The sequence below is a fragment of the Lithobates pipiens genome, unplaced genomic scaffold, assembly GCF_037356315.1.
Source record: "Lithobates pipiens isolate NorthernLeopardFrog02 unplaced genomic scaffold, aLitPip1_a1.2 Scaffold_13, whole genome shotgun sequence".
Lineage (NCBI taxonomy): Eukaryota > Metazoa > Chordata > Amphibia > Anura > Ranidae > Lithobates > Lithobates pipiens.
In genome coordinates this window covers 13,225,904-13,243,663 of record NW_027507718.1, presented here as the reverse complement: position 1 = coordinate 13,243,663, position 17,760 = coordinate 13,225,904, and the positions used below count along the sequence as shown (strand labels likewise).

Genomic DNA, 17,760 nt, shown 5'->3' with positions numbered 1-17,760 from the left:
GCTCACATACAACATTTCCCGTCGGAAAATCCGACCGTGTGTACGCGGCATAAGGTTAAATAATAATTATCACATAGGAGGGTATTATTTCAAAATATTCAAACCACAACTTGTAACCTTAGTTTCACAGCATATGCCTAAAAACAAGAAAAAAGCAAAACATAGATGCAAATGACATAAACATCAAAATAAGAACAGACCCGCTGATATATGGACAGATCATGTGAGAAAAAAAATTGTATACGCCATGGAAACTGTTTACTTTTTATGATCTAATTAACCAAAAACACAGAATTGTCATATAGAGTAAGTAAGTACACTCCTGTATTTACCATAAAATTCATGAAATTACAATCCGGGGTTCAAGGCATCAAGGGTTTGGTGTTATCTTTTTCTATTGATATTTGTGGTGTTATTGTGCCAAGATCAATAGCACTCTCTAAGATCCTCAGAAAAAAAATTGTGGATACCTATGCATCTGGCAAGGGATTTAAAAAGATCACCATATGATTTGAAATGAATAATTCCACTAAGGCAGGCCATAGACGGTGCATATTTATTTCATGCACCCATGCTTTACAGGAATGAAATTTGCATGATTCCCCCATCAACACAGACAGTGGTGACAGGGGAATCTTGGAATCTCTCCTGCCCAGCTATAGTCCACTCCCAGTGGGGGTGGGCAGGGAAAGTTGTCCCTGCTGGGAGAAGATAGTGATTATCCCATTCAGCCTGCCCATAAACGGTTTGAATCTCGGCCAATTCCTGCCAAACCGGCTCAGATTCTAACCGTGTATGGCCGGCCTAAGATAAATAAACTCACATGGTAACGATTTTCAACAACTGCTGATTTGTACAGGACTGGCTGGACTAGAAAACTCAACCCAAGAGCTGGCTATTTTAATGCTAAAAGAAATCTCCTCAAAATTCAGGTACTTCTTGCAGCAGTTGGGGTTAAAGTGCATGCATCTACAAGCAGAATGCGACTGCACCAATTCAATGAGAAGTGTGTTAGGAAAAAGCCATTAGTGTCCAAAAAGAGCATTATTACACGTTGCCATTGAGTTTATAAGTAAAGGCCTTGCCTTCTGTAACAATATGGTGAAGAGTATCAAACAAAGATAGATATGTTGGACAACTTAACAGTAGACCTCTTTGCCTCAAACCAAAGACAGTATTTCAAGAGGAGAACTGCATAAGAACTGTGAAGCATGGTGGTGGGAATGCTATGTTTTGGGATTGCTTTGCTGATTCAGGGCTTCAAAGGGTACTTGATGAGAATGTGAGGTTGTCTGTCCAAAAGCTGATGCTGAAATGAGTCTTTCAACATGATAATAATCTGAAGCACACTAGCAAATCCAGCAAGGATTGGCTCAAAGAGGAAACAAAGGTGTTATAGACTAGTCTAGTCATAAGCCTGATTTAATTTCCATTAAAATTTTGTAGAACGTGTTGAAACAGACAGTTTATGCAAGAAAAGCCACAAATATCTTGCAAGTGAAGTTGCATGGTCTTCTTCTGAAGTTGCATGGTGATCTTGCATGGAGAAGTTGTCAAAAAAGTCACTGTGTTTTTGTCAGATTTGTGGGCGGTTATACAAAATGCCTTTATAAAGTCGTTTCTGAAACAGAGCTCAATATCAGCTTTTGATGCCAATGGAATACCTACTTTTTAACAGCACACTATTACATCTCTTAAAATTTGTGTTAAATAAATGACTGAAAAGTCAATTTTTCCCTTGTGTTCTTGTTGAAGAATATTACCTCTATCTATAGGCACTGGTTGAATAAGGATCCAATGTTGTCCTGTTCAGATATGTTGAAAAAGTCAACAATTTCCATGGGGTGTATCTAATTGTTCATATGATTGCATGTGTTATTTGAATAGTTGCATTAGAAACTGAATTCAATTATTCTCTAATCCAGAAATACCTAATAGATAATTATATCAACACGAATACTTTGAAATTCCATCATATTTTGTGATCCTGTTCATTGAACTTTAGTCTCCTTTGGAGTATGAATTATGTGAGCAAGTACATACAAAGCAAGTTCACAAAAAGTTAACTTGTTATTAGGTGGGGCATTGTTAATGCCTATTCACTCATTCTTCTTTAAACAGATCCAACATGCAATTTTTTTCATGTTTAAAACAAAAAACTTGAATACATACTTAGTCCTCCGATTGTTATTCCCAAAGAGCCAAAATTTGCAAATCCACATAAGGCATATGTTGCAATAGTTTCTGATCTAATCTGTTACAAATAAGAGAACGTGTCAAAAAACATATAACACTCTATCAATAGCCTGCTAAAAAAATAATACCAGGAAACATGTATGTTTCTAGAAGAAGATACATTGATTTTTACTTTCTTATTTTATACAATCAATCTTTTGATTTAAATGTGATATTGTGGCTATATATGGAAAGATTAAGTATAAAATGCAATGTTACTCATCAGTATCAGTATATCAGTATAGTAGTATTGAACATAAGTTACATTAATCAATATGGCAACACACTCTTATTACATTAATTCAAAATTATAGAAAGATCCCACTTACTGACATATACTGCTTCACTCCATCAATGAATAGTGGCCCATTATTCTTCCTCTTGGTAATCAGTCCAGCAAGGTATTCATATGCAACAAATTCATTAAAAAATGTCTTGTATCCTAGAAGTTTGCCAACTATGAAGCTGTCCTCCCAATCCACACCCATCATGAAGGAGAATGGCATGAAGATATAGGAGCATATTACCTGATCAATGACAAGAACAATGTACAATGTTAGAAAACAAATAACAAAGTTAGCTTAATTGAAAGTACTAGGTTAGAACATGGAAATGCTGAAACGTTTAAGCTGACAGTGAAAAATACAAATAGACACGTGTAAACCTTGCTCTAGAGTTTGCTATAAATTACTATAAATTACTTGGGTATGCTAGGACCAAAAAATGCCAAGTTCCTTCCGATAAGGCTATTTAAATAACTACCTTTCGAATATAAAAGCAAGTCTCCAATTGATAAATGACTGAAGAACACATTAACAAATTGAAAAAGAGACATTTACAAAGTAGTTAACATTTACAAGCCCCTCAGTCTGGTTTACACGCTACGGCGCTGTATCTCCTCACTTGCACATGTCTGAGCTCTGCAGTGGGAATACAGGGAAATGGGGTCATGCTGGCTTGCATCAAATAATGTCCAACTTGACTCAAATTTCCCTATTTCCCAGCTTTATAATATGGTAGTGAGCAGTAAGGCATAAACTACATTTACAGACTTATACAGGTTATTCACAGACTGTCAGATTCTTCTTTGGAACAGGTACACTATTGCATTTAATGGAATTATTATAGTTATAGTCATTTTTACTGTGCCAGCCCATATTTTTTCTATAGAAGCTGTCCTTTGAAGAAATGTTTGTAGTTCCATCCATTATCATAAACTATGTTTTTTTTATTGGAGATTCTACAGTTACGTTTGAGCAGGGATGAGCAAATGTGTCTTGGATTCATGGGGATTGATTTACTAAAACTGGCGCACACAGAATCTGGTGTAGCTGTGCATGGTAGCCAATCAGCTTCTAACTTCAGCTTGTTCAATTAGGCTTTGACAATAAACCCTGGAAGCTGGAGTGGTGGTTTCTCCAGACCTCCACCCTCTCCCCCTTAATCAGAAGTAGCTTTTTTCCTTTCCCCTCCCAACCCTCTGTCGTCTCTCCTCTCTCCTTCCTCCTTTCTCTATCTTTTATGACCTTTCTCCGATGATTGCCTGATAGGCAGATAATTAACATGACCATAATGCAGACATAACGCACTCTGGGGAGCTCCTCTCCTGCAACCCTTCGGATGCCCTCATTTTGGGGGATGGGGGGGTCAGGGGGTCTACACCCCTCCTCTGACACAGCATGATCCCTTTTGGGGTGTCGGGGGGGGGGGGGGCTCTGGTCTCTCCTTAGTTAGCCTCTTCTCTTGGGATGTGGACGGGGTGGTTCCCCATTATTGTTTATCTGGTTTACACCCTCTTTGGGAGTGATAATGTTTGAATCTCTGGCTGCTACTGTTTCTGGTTGCACTTTTGAATGTTTGTTGTATACTTGAATACTGGCAGAAGGCCTGCCCTGCTGCCTATTGTATTTTAATGTATCTATATACTTGTAAGTGCCTTTTCAAAAATAAAAAACTTTTGAAAGAAACCCTGGAAGCTGATTAGTTTCTATGCAGAGTTGCACCAGATTTTGCACTCTGCAATTTTAGTAAATCAACCCCATGGGGTGTTCAATGGACCTATTGTAGAGTGTAAAAACCACAAAGTTAAAGCGGGGTTCCACCCTAAAGTGGAACTTCAGCTCATCAGAACCCTCCCCCCCTCCGGTATCACAGTTGGCACCTTTCAGGGGGGTGCAGATACCTGTCTAAGGCAGGTATTTGCACCCACTTCCAGGCATAGACTCCCACGGGAATCTATGCCTCTTCCTGTCCTAGCGCACTGTCTGCTGGGACACACGGGTCCTAGAGACAGCACAGACAATTCCTATTGCACTGCGCGACTCGCGCATGCGCAGTAGGGAACCGGGAAGTGAAGCCGCAACGCTTCACTTCCTGATTCCCTCACCTAGAATGGCGGCGAGAGCCGAGCAATCGATCGGCCTTGGCTGCCGACATCGCTGGATCCTGGGACAGGTGAGTGCCCATTTATTAAAAGTCAGCAGCTGTAGTATTTTTTTAGCTGCTGGCTTTTAATAATTTTTTTTTTACAGTGAAATCCCTCTTTAAATCCCTCTATTGAAGTCAGTGAGGAGAATCCTAACAATTTTAGCAATCAATTCTGGCCACCTTCAATGCTAATAGGCAAGGGATTGTCAAACAAAAGACAAGGGGAACTAGACACTGGCACTGTGGACAAAAACAATAGAAAATATTGTACAGTGTGGAAAAGATCCTAAATTTTACAGGACTTTAAGGAAAACACCAATTAAAATACATGTTTGGTAGATGCCTTTAGCCACTTGAATACCAGCCTGTAATACTCCTTCATTACCAGACTATGTTTTCACCGCTGTGATAGTCTGACTGACAATTACTCTGGTATGCAACACTGTACCTAGATAGGTTTTATATACTTTTTTACACAGATCAAGCTTTCTTTTGGTGGTAATTATTAACCGCAGTTTTTTTCATTTTTTACTATAAAAGAAAAGACCACACATTTAAAAAAAAAAAAACTGTCCCCCTTACTTTCTATTTCTAGACTAAAACTAAACATGCCATAAGAGTACAAAAAAAAACAGAATGACCCAAGATGAATATTTGGAAAGTAGACACCCCAAGGTGTTCTAATTTTTTGCCACAATTTTTTGAAAATTAGGAAACATGATGGTACTGAGGGGTTTAACAGGAAGCTTGAAAGTGGTGCACTAAATACATTAATGTAAAGTTATACACAGGAAAGTAGAAGTGAAGGGGTTCATGTACTGGTCACATACAATGGCAAGATGGAGATAAAGGGGTTGTTGTTCAGATATGCAGGATAAGGGATGTGAAAGGGTTAATATACAGGTCATATGAAGCTAGTACAATATGTGTAGGGTGGCACAAATGGTTTAAAATGATCCCCCTGTTACTGAAACAGAATGAATTAATCTGCAGCTGTAGATCCATAAATTTTGTTCCTATTCACAATTACTCAATCTCTCTCCTTCCCCTGTTGTAAGGGGAAGGGGAGGGATCGGCACTATAAGAAAGTACCATGTGATCGCTGTCAATATTGCCATGAACACATGGTACCAAGTACCTTGGATCGGCTTGATAAAGTGTCTCTCTATGCCAATCTGTCTAATGACAGCTCAATACACAATGATTATTCTAAAATTACATTATTTTCATGTGTATCAGATTTTCTTTTTTTCTTTTTTTTTCTTTTTTTTTACTCCATCATTGCTTGGCTTAAATTCAGCAGCACTCAATCTGATTAAATTTAAATGGAAAAAATACTTGTTTTTGGTAGTATTGGCTGTGACACCTAATTTTTTATTCAGCCATAATAGACTTGAATTGACTGGTAGAGCAGCCATAAATGATCTAAAAGCTATGTACTAAAATAAGAAAATAAGGATTTACTTCATTCCAAATGGGCAATGGCAAAACATTTTCATAGTATATTTTGTGAGTTTCTTCTTTCGCAGCACCTCTTTTTATCATCTTAAACGCTTAATAAAATGTAAAAACAAAGTACACAAAACACTTCAAAACCACAACCCCACATTCCAGAGATGTTCTCTTTTTTTCAGAAACAATAGCCAGAAATATTGTAAGTCACTGCACAATATATAAGCAGCTTTATTTGGCTGCAACTTAAAACGGAGAGACAAGGCAGGATTTAGCATGAAATCAAAATTAGCTACCAGTTTTGTACATTTGCTGGAGAGTATGTAAAGCTTGATTAGGCCACAATGTAAAAGGAGATATGGAGGTGTATTTATCTTGAAATAAAGAGTACAAATAAAAATGAGTGTAATTTTTCAGAAAGACAACAGCTACAATTTGTTTTGAGTAGTGGAACACTGAAATAGGCCACAAACTATGGGACACGGGGCCTGACGTATACTACAGAAAACATTTCAAATTTTGCAGTTAAAGCCCAGCTGCAGAAAAAAAGGCCAACTAAAAATGGTCTCTTGGGGGTCAAATCCTGGGATCCTTGCTCAGGCATTTCAGCATGAATGAGCCCATTTGCTACAAATTGCCTGCGGCTGAAGTTCTTCATGTCACTGAGGAAACATTGTGCCCTCAATGGTCTCATCCCACCCATTTAAACTCCCAAGGTTTGGGATGGGTAAAACATACTCCGGAAAGTCTGCCAATTTCCTCCTCCTCCTCAGTGCTGGCAACTCACACCCTCTTCCTCCTTGTACTCTTCCTCTGCCTGCTGCATGACAGAGATGGAGACAAAGGTTTTGGGGTTAGGAGACTTATGACAAGGTTTAATTCCATTCTTGGCCCTACACAACGTGGCCCTGTGCTGACCCTTTTCTCTGCTTGATGTGCTGTAAGCTAAGCGTCCTAAACCCCTTTGTCAGACTTCTCTATTACCTTTAGGCTGCAGATGTCTCAGCAGATGCTGGCGGAGAATCTTGTGGAGTTAAGGGAGATAACAAAAATTGTGGAACAAAGAGGAAGAAGAGTTCAGGCCTTTTGCTGTTGACCTGTATGATTGATGTTCTTTTCCCACAGAGATTTTTGGTGAAGAATCACGTGTCTCATCATGCATGTGGTACCCATTTGACTAGTATATTTGCTACGCTTGGCGCGCTGCAGGCAGGGGTTACAAATCACTATGGTACAGTTGGCAGCAGATGTGTTGAAAAAAGGCCCAGACTGTTGAACTACGTATGTGAAGTGGACCTAACGATAGAAATGGTCTGCACTTGTGGGGCAGTGACACCTGGTGGAATAGGATGACTGCTTCTTCCACATCTCTGCAAACTGATCCTGCCTCTGCAATTGATGGGGTCTTTTTTCAGAATTTTTCAGTTTGTTTGAGCCCCCCCAAAACTTTTGAGCACCAGCCACCACTGACCTAATCCCAAAGCTCACCCTTCATGAATAATAAGCTCATGGGTCCCAGGAAAAAAAGTGTTGAAATGAAAGTGTTACTAAACTCACAACAGTAAAATCAGTTTGTATAAACAGTAAAGTATGTTTGTTATATTCAGGATGGAACCTAAGGGGTTAATTGTGCAAACATGCTGTTTTATCCTGTCTTCTCTGATCCTCCCCTTCTTCCACTGTCCCCAAACTATCTCCTGATAGTACAGAGCCTTTGGAGTCACTCTGCACATGCATAGCTTGGTGTGTATTGCTAGAGAGGTTTTTTCCCCCTTGGGTGAGTGCATGTGATCAGCACTGGGCCAATCAGCACTGTCCAGACAGAGGTTCAGTGGTCCTGCAGCCTCATAAGAAAGTCAGAGGAGAATAAAAACGTATTATACATGCTTTAACCAGACACTGATAGAAGTCACAAGACTTCTATGCAGTATATTGCTGTTGACAAACGGTATTTAGCAGTTTGTAGTTACTAAAATAATTGCTTTTTCATGTTCTGTGTACTGTGGGAGACCAGATATAGTGAATGCAGGGTCCTGGGTTTAGTAACACTTTAGGTACCTTAACTGACATCTTTAAAATAATTTTTTGTTTAAAAAATAAAAATTCACTAAAAATGCATTAAACATTTGTGTCAGCTTGTTTACTATTAAAAACAAAATATACGAGGGATATTTGTCTATGATATAATAAGCCAGAGGGGCCTTAAAAAATAGTGTTACAGTTATATACATTAAACCGACATCTGTAAAATGAATTTATAACTAAACATTTAAGCCCCATACACACTATTAGATTTTCTGCAGAATTTTGTCTTCAGATTTACCAAACCCATATAATATGAGGTCAAACCTTAGGAGTATCAATGTGTATGCAATCAGGCAGGCCTTTGCACTACATGGTTTTGGTAAATCTGAAGATAAAAATCTGCAGAAAATCTAATAGTGTGTATGGGGCTTAAAAACACAGTTTTCTTTTATTAAATAAACTCACTTTGATTTCATAACTGTACTTTACACCTCTTTATATAGTACAATGCTTACCTCAAAACTCAACTGTGGATAATCAAACATATTTCCCAACCAGGAGAGGACGGCATTGAAAAAAGCTAGAAGTGAGAGGAAAGCCATCAAATTCACTGCTATATTTGCTACCAAAGGGATTGATGCAGAAGCTCCTTGACTTGCAGCTTCCAGAATGTTTCTTGCATCCCTAAGGCAAAGACGCCAATATCAGTATTTACATACAGTACCAATTATTCATCAAAAAGTAAAATACATATAATAACAAGCAGATTCTCCTGGTGATGAATTCTGATGAATAATGTGAAGAGGTTTACAGTGCCGGATGAGATGGGTGTGCAGCAAATTAAGGCTTAAATGTTGACAGACGAGAAGTGGTTGGGAGGAGGGGTTAGTATTACAGATGTCACTGTTTATAATGCCAGACAAAATGTTTTTCATAGTTTTGGATAGATTGCTATAAAGACTTGAATACTTGTCAACTTTTTGTACTGTCTGAGGCCTCAAGGAGACTTCCCCTCACTTCCTGTCGTAAAAATTATGTTGTCACTCAAAAAGGAAGTGAGAGAAGTGTTTCATGGAATCTCATACTCTGTTACAAAAATGTATATGTTTTGCAGTCCGCATTTCTCTTTTTTTCTACACTTTGACAGCTGGTGTTTAGTTGCAAATCTTTCTTTTTCCGGTAACCTTTTCATCCGTTTTTTAGCTGTATTACCAGATGTGAGTATAAATTATACAAAGGATTTTTTTACAGTAAATGATACATACTGAATATACTGATCTTTAAAATAAGGTGTTTATTAGCTGAAAGTGTCACCAAATTCAAAAAGGAAGGATTAAAAAAAGGTCCTAATAATAGCTTTAATGTTTTTTTGTGCCCTTTGTTTAGAGCTAAAATCTTTATTAAGAATATTTTTTGGTAACTTCCTGGTTAACTGTTGGTGGCAAAAATCAGCAGGCTCATATCGCCACTTCCACCAACACTGCATGCTCCTCTTCTTCTAAATCCCCAATTAATCCCTCTGCGGCTGGGTTCGGGGCAGAGCAAAACCAGAGTCGGTCAAATGTACAGCTATTTCAGGTCCTCCCCCCCAAGACATGCAAAGAGGATTGGAGCCATCAGTCAAGTAGTTGATCCGACCCCAACATGTGACTGGCTCTGGTTTAGCCCTGCCCCCCCCACTCGGGCTGTAGGGAATTTATTAATTAGGGTGATTTAATCTACAGTAATCTGTGTGTACACACGATTTACTGTAGATGAAATCCCCTAATTTCTCTATGATCTGGCTAGAGGCAGGGCTAAACCAGATCCAGTCACATGTTCTGTGATGTCCCTCATCTTTTTTAGGACCCCTTAGGCCTTGTGAAGTAGACTATAGCTGTCACTCAAGGATGCCTTAGAGCAGATAAGATCCTTGGCTTCACTCTACTTTGCATCACCTGGAGGAAGGACCTGAAAAAGCAGAGGTAACATCACAGGGCACACAATCTGCTTCAGCTTAACCCCGCCCCAAGCCCAGCTGTGCTGAAGAAATAAAAAAATAAAATAAGGTGACCCAATTTAAACAAACAATGAAAAGGTATTTATCGGTGAATTATAAAAGTGTTAACTCTTGAGAATCAATGGTTGCTGGTGTGCCCCATCATTTAGATGGAGCACTACTGCCAGGTCTCAGAATTATTTTAAAAGGACTAACAAACTGTGCAGCTCTCACTTAAGTTAAATAAAGCCCTTGCTATAGGTGTACGTAATTTTCCTACTTTATGAAGCCTGACTGGAATACTCCCAGGACATTGCTAAGTACTCCCAGGATGTTGCTAAGTGAGGCCTAGTCAACACCCCTCACTTCCACCATAATAGGAGTGAGCTCTCAAACGCTGAGCTCCGAGGTAATGCATCTGGGAGAGAGAGTATGTAAGGGGGTTTGAATCAGAGAAAGAGCTCACTCCTGTGATGGTGGAGGTGAGCAGTAATGACTAGGCCTCACTTAGCAACAACCTTTGGTGAACTATCCTTTACAAAAAGTTGACCACAGACTTCAGAGTGCAGTCAGGTTTGCATGCACAATCCAACTACCCTCAGGCATCATTGCACAGATGGTAATGCTTGGTTTGTTTCAATGTTTAAATTAAGTGGTTGCATATTTTACCTGTATTTACTTATCTCAAACAATTGTGTTTTGGACAGGTTTTCTGCTCCCCCGCACTGTACCCGGTCAGAGACTTTGGGGAATGCCATGGACATGAGATTGTCAATGAATGTGGAAAATTACTAGACTGGTCGATTGTAATGTTATTTTTATGGGTACCTTAAATATAACACCAAATCTCTGTTTTCAGAATATCTGCTTCAGTTATACACTTATGATTTTCTATGACATGCCCCTTACCCTTTCTCCAGCTGAAGACCTTGTTTCATATTGATTTTTACAGTCTCTGTTTCTGGCCAAAATAACTTGGCTACAGCAAGTGCTGCTGGTGCAGACATGACAGAAGCGGTTAACAAATGTGAGGACGACACCTGCAATAGACCAGAAAAACTATCTTTGTTGGTTAATAGTTACTTGAAAACAATTTGATACAATGATACAAGCATTATCCTTTTACCATCATGAATATCTCTACAAATGGTCTTTTATTATTTAGATTGCCCTTTTGCTTTGTTTACAATTTGGACTTTGAGTTATACTGTATGTCACAACTAAATCTTAAAGCTGAACTTTACCCATAACAACTTGCTTCTTGCCAGAGGTGCCATTTTTCTGAGGCCCAGAGTCCCCAAACAGCAGTAAGACCCCTTTCACACTGGGGCGCTTTTTAAGCGTTTTAACGCTAAAAATAGTGCCTGTAAAACGCCTGAAAAGCGATCTCATGTCTCCCCAGTGTGAAAGCCCGAGTGCTTTCACCCTGGGACAGTGAGCTTGCGGGACATTCTGAAAAGTCCTAAGCAGCATCTTGGGGTGGTTTGGGAGTGCTGTATACTCTGTTTCTAAAATGCCCTGCCCATTGAGGGGAGGGCCAAAGCGCCGCAACACGGGTGCTTTTAACTCTTTGTTCGGCCACTAGCAGGGGTTAAAAGTGCCCCACTAGCGGCTGAAAAGCGCTGCTAAAACAATGGCAAAACGTCGCTAAAACTAGCAGCGTTTTACCGCTAACGTGGCCCGGTGGGGTCTAAATCATAAAGTGGAATTAAACCCATCAATTTAATGGTTTCAATTTCCTGGAATGCCGGGTTTGCTAACTGTCACATTTGCTTGTGCCCTCAACCAAACTGTGAAACTATCAAATACTTGGTGTCATAACTGATCACATGTGCAGCACTTTAGCAGTTGTAATTTAAACAGAAGCAGTTTCCTTGGCTGTAAAGGATAGGAGGGTTTAATTCTGCTTTAAGCCCCTTTTCACACATGCCTTCAATTTGTTTCATCAGTTCAGTCACATTTTTTCAAAGAACGGATCAATTTACATTAGTTTTTACATCAGTTCTTTACATCCACTTAACCACTTGAGTCAAATTTTTGGTCATGCAGATTCTGGATAAAATGAGAATCAAATTTTTTTTTGCTTAGAATAAAGACCTCAATTCTCTCATGATTCTTGCGGCGTAAAATCATCTTTTACATTATACAAAAAAATTGCTAACTTTACTGTTAATTTTTTTTAATTCGTTGAAGTGTATTTTTTCCCAAAAAATTGTGTTTGAAAGACTGCTGCGCAAATACAGTATGACATAAAATATTGAAACGATCGCCTTTTTATTCTGTAGGGTCTCAGATAAAAAAATATATATAATATTTAGGGGTTCTAAGTAATTTTCTAGCAGAAAATACATTTTTAACTTGTAAGCAACAAGTGTCAGATAAAGGCTAATGCCGCGTACACACGAGCGGACTTTTCGAGGGATTAAGTCCGACATACTTCCGAAGGAGTTCTGCCGGAGTTCCGACAGAGTTCTGACGGACTTTTCGAATGAGCGGACTTGGCCACACACAATCACACCAAACTCCGACGGATTCGAACGTGATGACGTACGACTGGACTCGAATAAGGAAGTTCATAGCCAGTAGCCAATAGCTGCCCTAGCGTCGGTTTTAGTCCGTCGGAATAGCATACACACGAGCAAATTTTTCGGTAGGAACTGGGTCCGGCGGAGTTCCGTCGGAAAAATTTGAAGCATGTTCCATTTTCTAAAGTCCGTCAGACTTTTGGGAATCAAAAGTCCGTTGCAGCCCACACACGATCGAATAGTCTGACGGAATCATTCCGTCGGACTTTGGATGTTGAAAAGTCCGCTCGTGTGTACGGGGCTTTAGTATTAAAGTGGTTAAACTGATTCATTGTATTTGGTTGCTCCTAACAACCAATGCAAAAACACATGCAACAAAGGACCATTCATCTGTTTACATCTGGATGAAAAATAGGGCTTTCATCCATTAAAAAAAAAACGGAAGTTGATGGAAGCGGATGAAAACGATTGAAAATAGATGATCATTAGTTATCATCCGTTTTTCCATAGGAATGCATTCATGTCCATTTTTCATCTGTCAACGGATGGATGAAAAACAGACGAATGATCCATATGTGTGAAAGAGGCCGGGCTATCAGCAGATCGGCCTCTCTTAATTTTCTGACTAAAGTTCCACTTAAAATTAAAAAAAAATGGAACTCCCTATGCATAATATTTAAAAATAATCACTTGTTTAATTACTGCTACATCCATCACCACCCCTTGGAAATATTGCAGACTACGGACATACCCCACTTTTGAGTACACAATGGGGTTTATTTACTAAAGCTGGTAAATGCAAAATCAGGCTCACTTCTGCATAGAAACCAATGCACTTCCAGGTTTTATTACCAAAGTGTAATTGAACAAGCTGGGGTTAGAAGCTCATTGGTTTCTATGCAGAAATGAGACAGATTTTTCACTTCCCAGCTTTAGTAAATAAACTCCACTGTGTACGTAAAAGTGGGGTATACCTGTATACCTACAATGTTCTAAAGGGAAATTGTAATGTATAGTAATCTTTCAAATGCATAAGTCATGCCGAAGAGCAGACAACTCAAGATGCCTGATATTACCTTTGCTATCCATAAAACATATCTCTGTGTCCCTGCTTTAGGCTAGTTTTACTTTATAAAACTTTTAAAATTTGCAATTCCACCTGACTTTTCTGACTTCTGAGGAAGCCCAACCAACTGCCTATATAATGGGTGTATCTGTGTAACAGGACTTTACTATTTAGTATGACTTCTAAAAGGGAACTCACGTTAGCACCAGGAGGAGAGTTGTAGCACCCAATATTTACTCACAGTTTTCAGTCTAAATTTTGTTAGGCAAAAGAATGACTCTGCTTTCTCTATTTCTCATAAAAGGAATGTCCTATGGTTTCTTTCAAAGGGAAGGTGTAAGGCCGCGTACACACGCGGGGACTGTTCGCCCAACTTTGTCCGCTGAACAGTGTTTCGGCGGACAGTCCGCGCGTGTGTGGGCTTTCAGCGGACAGTTTCAGCGAACAGTCCGCTGAACAAGGTTTTTCGGAAATTCCGAAAAACTGTCCGCTGAAACTTTGTTTGAGCGGACAGTCCGCCCGTGTGTAGGCTTGTTCGTCAAACTAAGTTCCGCGCATACTCAGAAAGAATTTACAGGGCGGAAGCGCTCGGTCTTGTAAAACTAGTGTTCGCATTGAAGCTAGCATATTCGTCATGCTGCTAATTTTGTGTTTTTTTAATATAGCCCGTTCTTTCCTTCTTCGTAATGCAAGAAAAGTGAAGTAGCATTGCTGCTTATATTCACACAGAGTTATACTACATGTTTTTATTCATCCTCATCCTATGATTAATCTTCCAATTATAGAAAAAATATATTCCAAATTAAAAAACAAAACATAAAAAAAACCTCCAAAAAAAAAAAAAAAGACAAATATATATATATATATGTGTGTGTGTGTGTGTGTGTGTGTGTGTGTGTGTCTATCTTAAAAAAAAATATATATATATATAAAAAAATAAATAAAAATTTTATATATATATTTTTATTTCTGAAAAAAATATATAGAATTTATATATTACTATATATTTTTTGAACTACTATTGTCATATATTTTTTTTTTTTTTTTTTGTGGGGGGTTTGAAACAAGATGGACTTGCATTTTTTTTTGGGCCAAGCAGGACTATGCAAGTAGAGATAGATAGATAGATAGATAGATAGATAGATAGATAGATACCCAAACCAGCATTTTAGCTTACACATGATTGCATGTTCAAAATCAGCAGAGCTTCCCCTCATTTCAAATGTTAAGCCTCAAATTTACAGCGACTGCACTTCCAAGTGCACTTGCAGTGCTTTAAAAATTGCACTTGAAGTTAGCATATTTATATTAACATGAACGTGTGTTTTGTAAATAACCCCCAGAGTCTTTTGACGTGTATCTGCCTACTCACAAATAAACTTTGTTTTTTAAGCCAAAAAAAAAAAAAAAAAAAACATACAATATTTTTTTGAAATAATAAATTTTTATTTTTCCTCAGAACAAAAATAAATCAAGAGGGAGGCAACACTGGAGACAATTTTGACGTTTGTGAAGCCTTTTGTCCCCCAGGCACACATCAAGTGAGTGGCCACCAAAATTCCGAACCTGTGTAGCATGTAAATAGGGAGCACAACCAGGTCCTAGAATCCCAAAGACCAGGAACAGCAGCAGATGAGATCTATGTCCCCAGACTGTGGTACTACAACAGCCTGCGTCTTCTTTCAGAGCAGACTGAAGCCAGGCAGTCACTTGCGACTCTTCCGTCCAGCCTTCCCTCCACGCGTCGCTGGATGCTGTGTCTCTGGTGGTGGACATGTGGTAGGAGGAGGAGGAGGAGGAGGAGGAGGAGCAGTAGGGTCTGCGTTATAAAGCTTGGTGGTGGGTGTGAGCTCACCCTTCAGACCCCGTTGGATGGCATCAAAAAATATTGCTTCACACAAGTTTTGCTGTGGTTTGTCCATTTCAAGTAGCTTACTAGCCAGATAAGTGGCATAGGCCTCCTCCGGATTGGGGGGTTTGGACAGAACTTGTGTGGCTTGGTGTATAAGCGCCAAGGACTCCTCCTCTATACGGGTCATCCTCCTGGGCCTTTTGCTGGCTAGGCGGAGGGGAGGGACCTGGCTTTCAGTCCGACTCCTGCTGGGCCCAGCTAGCTCTTGTGTGGGGCTGGTCCCAGCCTCCTCCTGGGTGAGCTCATCCTGTGTAAAAAACAAAGAAATCAATAAATAAAATATGTCTATATTTTGAAATCATCAATCACTAACAATTTTACAGTTCTCACTTGCAAATACATTTGTCTTGAAATACAAATGGCTATCATTTTGACACCACCATTTTTCCATCAGTTCACCAAGATTTGAGCCACATTTGTGTAAACTACTGTATCCTTCTATCTAATTTAATTTGTGATGAAATCCTAGATTTGGAAGCAATTCAAACATTGAACTTTACAGCATTAATATTTGAGCAATCCAAACTTTAGAAACGAAAATATACCTGGCTCCAGCTGGGTGCATCAACTTCTTCCAGCAAGGAAGGGTCTGGATCTTCCAGGGATGGCTCACCTGAGGCGGAGGGAAGGGTGGAGGGACGGGTAGACGGAAGAGTCGAAAGTGACTGCCTGGCTTCTGACGTGTCATCCAGAAAACGCAGCCTGTCATAATACCACAGCTTAGGTACATAGACCTGACCTGCTGCTGATCCTGATGTTTGGGACTCTAGGATCTTTCTGCGCTCCCGCCTATACACGCTACGCAGGTTCTTAATTTTGGCGTTCACAAAGTCAGTGTCTGCCTGGGGGAGTCGGGTTTTCACAAACGCCAAAACTGTCTCCAGTGTCTTCTTCCGGGCAGCACGGCTTGAATATTGGGGGTGTTTTGAATCCCAAAGACTACTGTGCGACTCAATTAAGTCCAGAAATGTTGAGAGGAAGGCCTCCTCCTTAAAGGGGTCTGGGGTATACCTTTGCATTTTCTGGACAAAAAAAAAAAGTCAGACCAAATGCACACTATATTGTGAGAATGTAGGCGAGACACACACTACCACACACGCTACCCCCCCACACACACACTACCCCCCACCCCCCCCTATGCACCCACCTCCACCCCCACACTACCACACAAAACACCAATCCCACTCAACCACCAACCCACATAAAAATCAATTAAACATCAATAAGACTAAATTTCAATATACACATTCCTAATGCAGACTTTAAATTAAACAAAAACAAAACGACAACTATCTTACCGTCGCGTGTAGCACTCGCTGATTCCGTTCGGATAAGCGTACGGCCTCGCGGTAACGCTTTATATACAGTACATGCGCTCAGGCTCCGCCTGCGTCGCCCGCCCCTGACGTTCCTTGTGACCGTATTTCCCCGCCCCTTTTACCCTCGTTCCGCTGTGGGTGAATGATAGGAGAAGATGGCGGACGCAAATTCAATTAGCAGCGTGAGCAGCGCAGAGGAAAGCCATGGACCCCATGCTTCTGGAGCAAGGAGGAGATACAAGGCCACCAATATGGCCTTTGAAGAGATGGTGGAGATGGTGGCTATATTAAGAAGGGAGGACTACGATGGGGAAAATGGCCCGTACCCCAAGCCCAATGTCAGGAAAAGCGGCATCTTGGATGAGGTTGTCACAACTTTATTCCACAAATTTGGGGTACGAAGAAGCAAGGACCAGCTGCGTAAACGATGGTCGGACATCAAGTCCAGGGAGCCGGAGCAATATCATCAGATCATGAAGGCCCTGAAAAAAAGTGAGTAAACTGCGCTTTTTCCGTGACTGTCGGACATAATCGTTCGTGTACATACCGTATCTGAATCCGGAGGATTTGATCCTAATCATTCGTGTAGGTACCTTATGTGAATCCGGCGGGTTTTATCCTAATCGTTCGTGTTCATACCGTAGGCGGATTTGATCTCAATCGTTCGTGTAGGTACCGTTTGTGAAACTGGCGGATTTGATCCTAATCGTTCGTGTACATACCGTATGTGAATCTGGCGGATTTGATCCTAATCTTTCGTGTAGGTACCGTATGTGAATCCGGCGGATTTGATCATTCGTGTAGTTAATAGTTCATGTAAT

At 40.0% G+C, this 17,760-nt stretch overlaps 1 protein-coding gene across 1 annotated transcript in view; it reads right to left on the bottom strand.

Annotated features, from left to right (window-relative positions):
• Positions 1-17,760, bottom strand: part of SLC28A3 (solute carrier family 28 member 3) — a 95,531-nt gene that overhangs the window by 14,718 nt on the left and 63,053 nt on the right. The window contains exons 12-15 of the mRNA XM_077474854.1: positions 11,027-11,157; positions 8,655-8,823; positions 2,565-2,762; positions 2,173-2,254 (exon numbers count right to left, since the gene is read on the bottom strand). Of these exons, the coding sequence (XP_077330980.1) occupies positions 2,173-2,254; positions 2,565-2,762; positions 8,655-8,823; positions 11,027-11,157 (580 nt within the window). The remainder of the gene's footprint in view (positions 1-2,172; positions 2,255-2,564; positions 2,763-8,654; positions 8,824-11,026; positions 11,158-17,760) is intronic.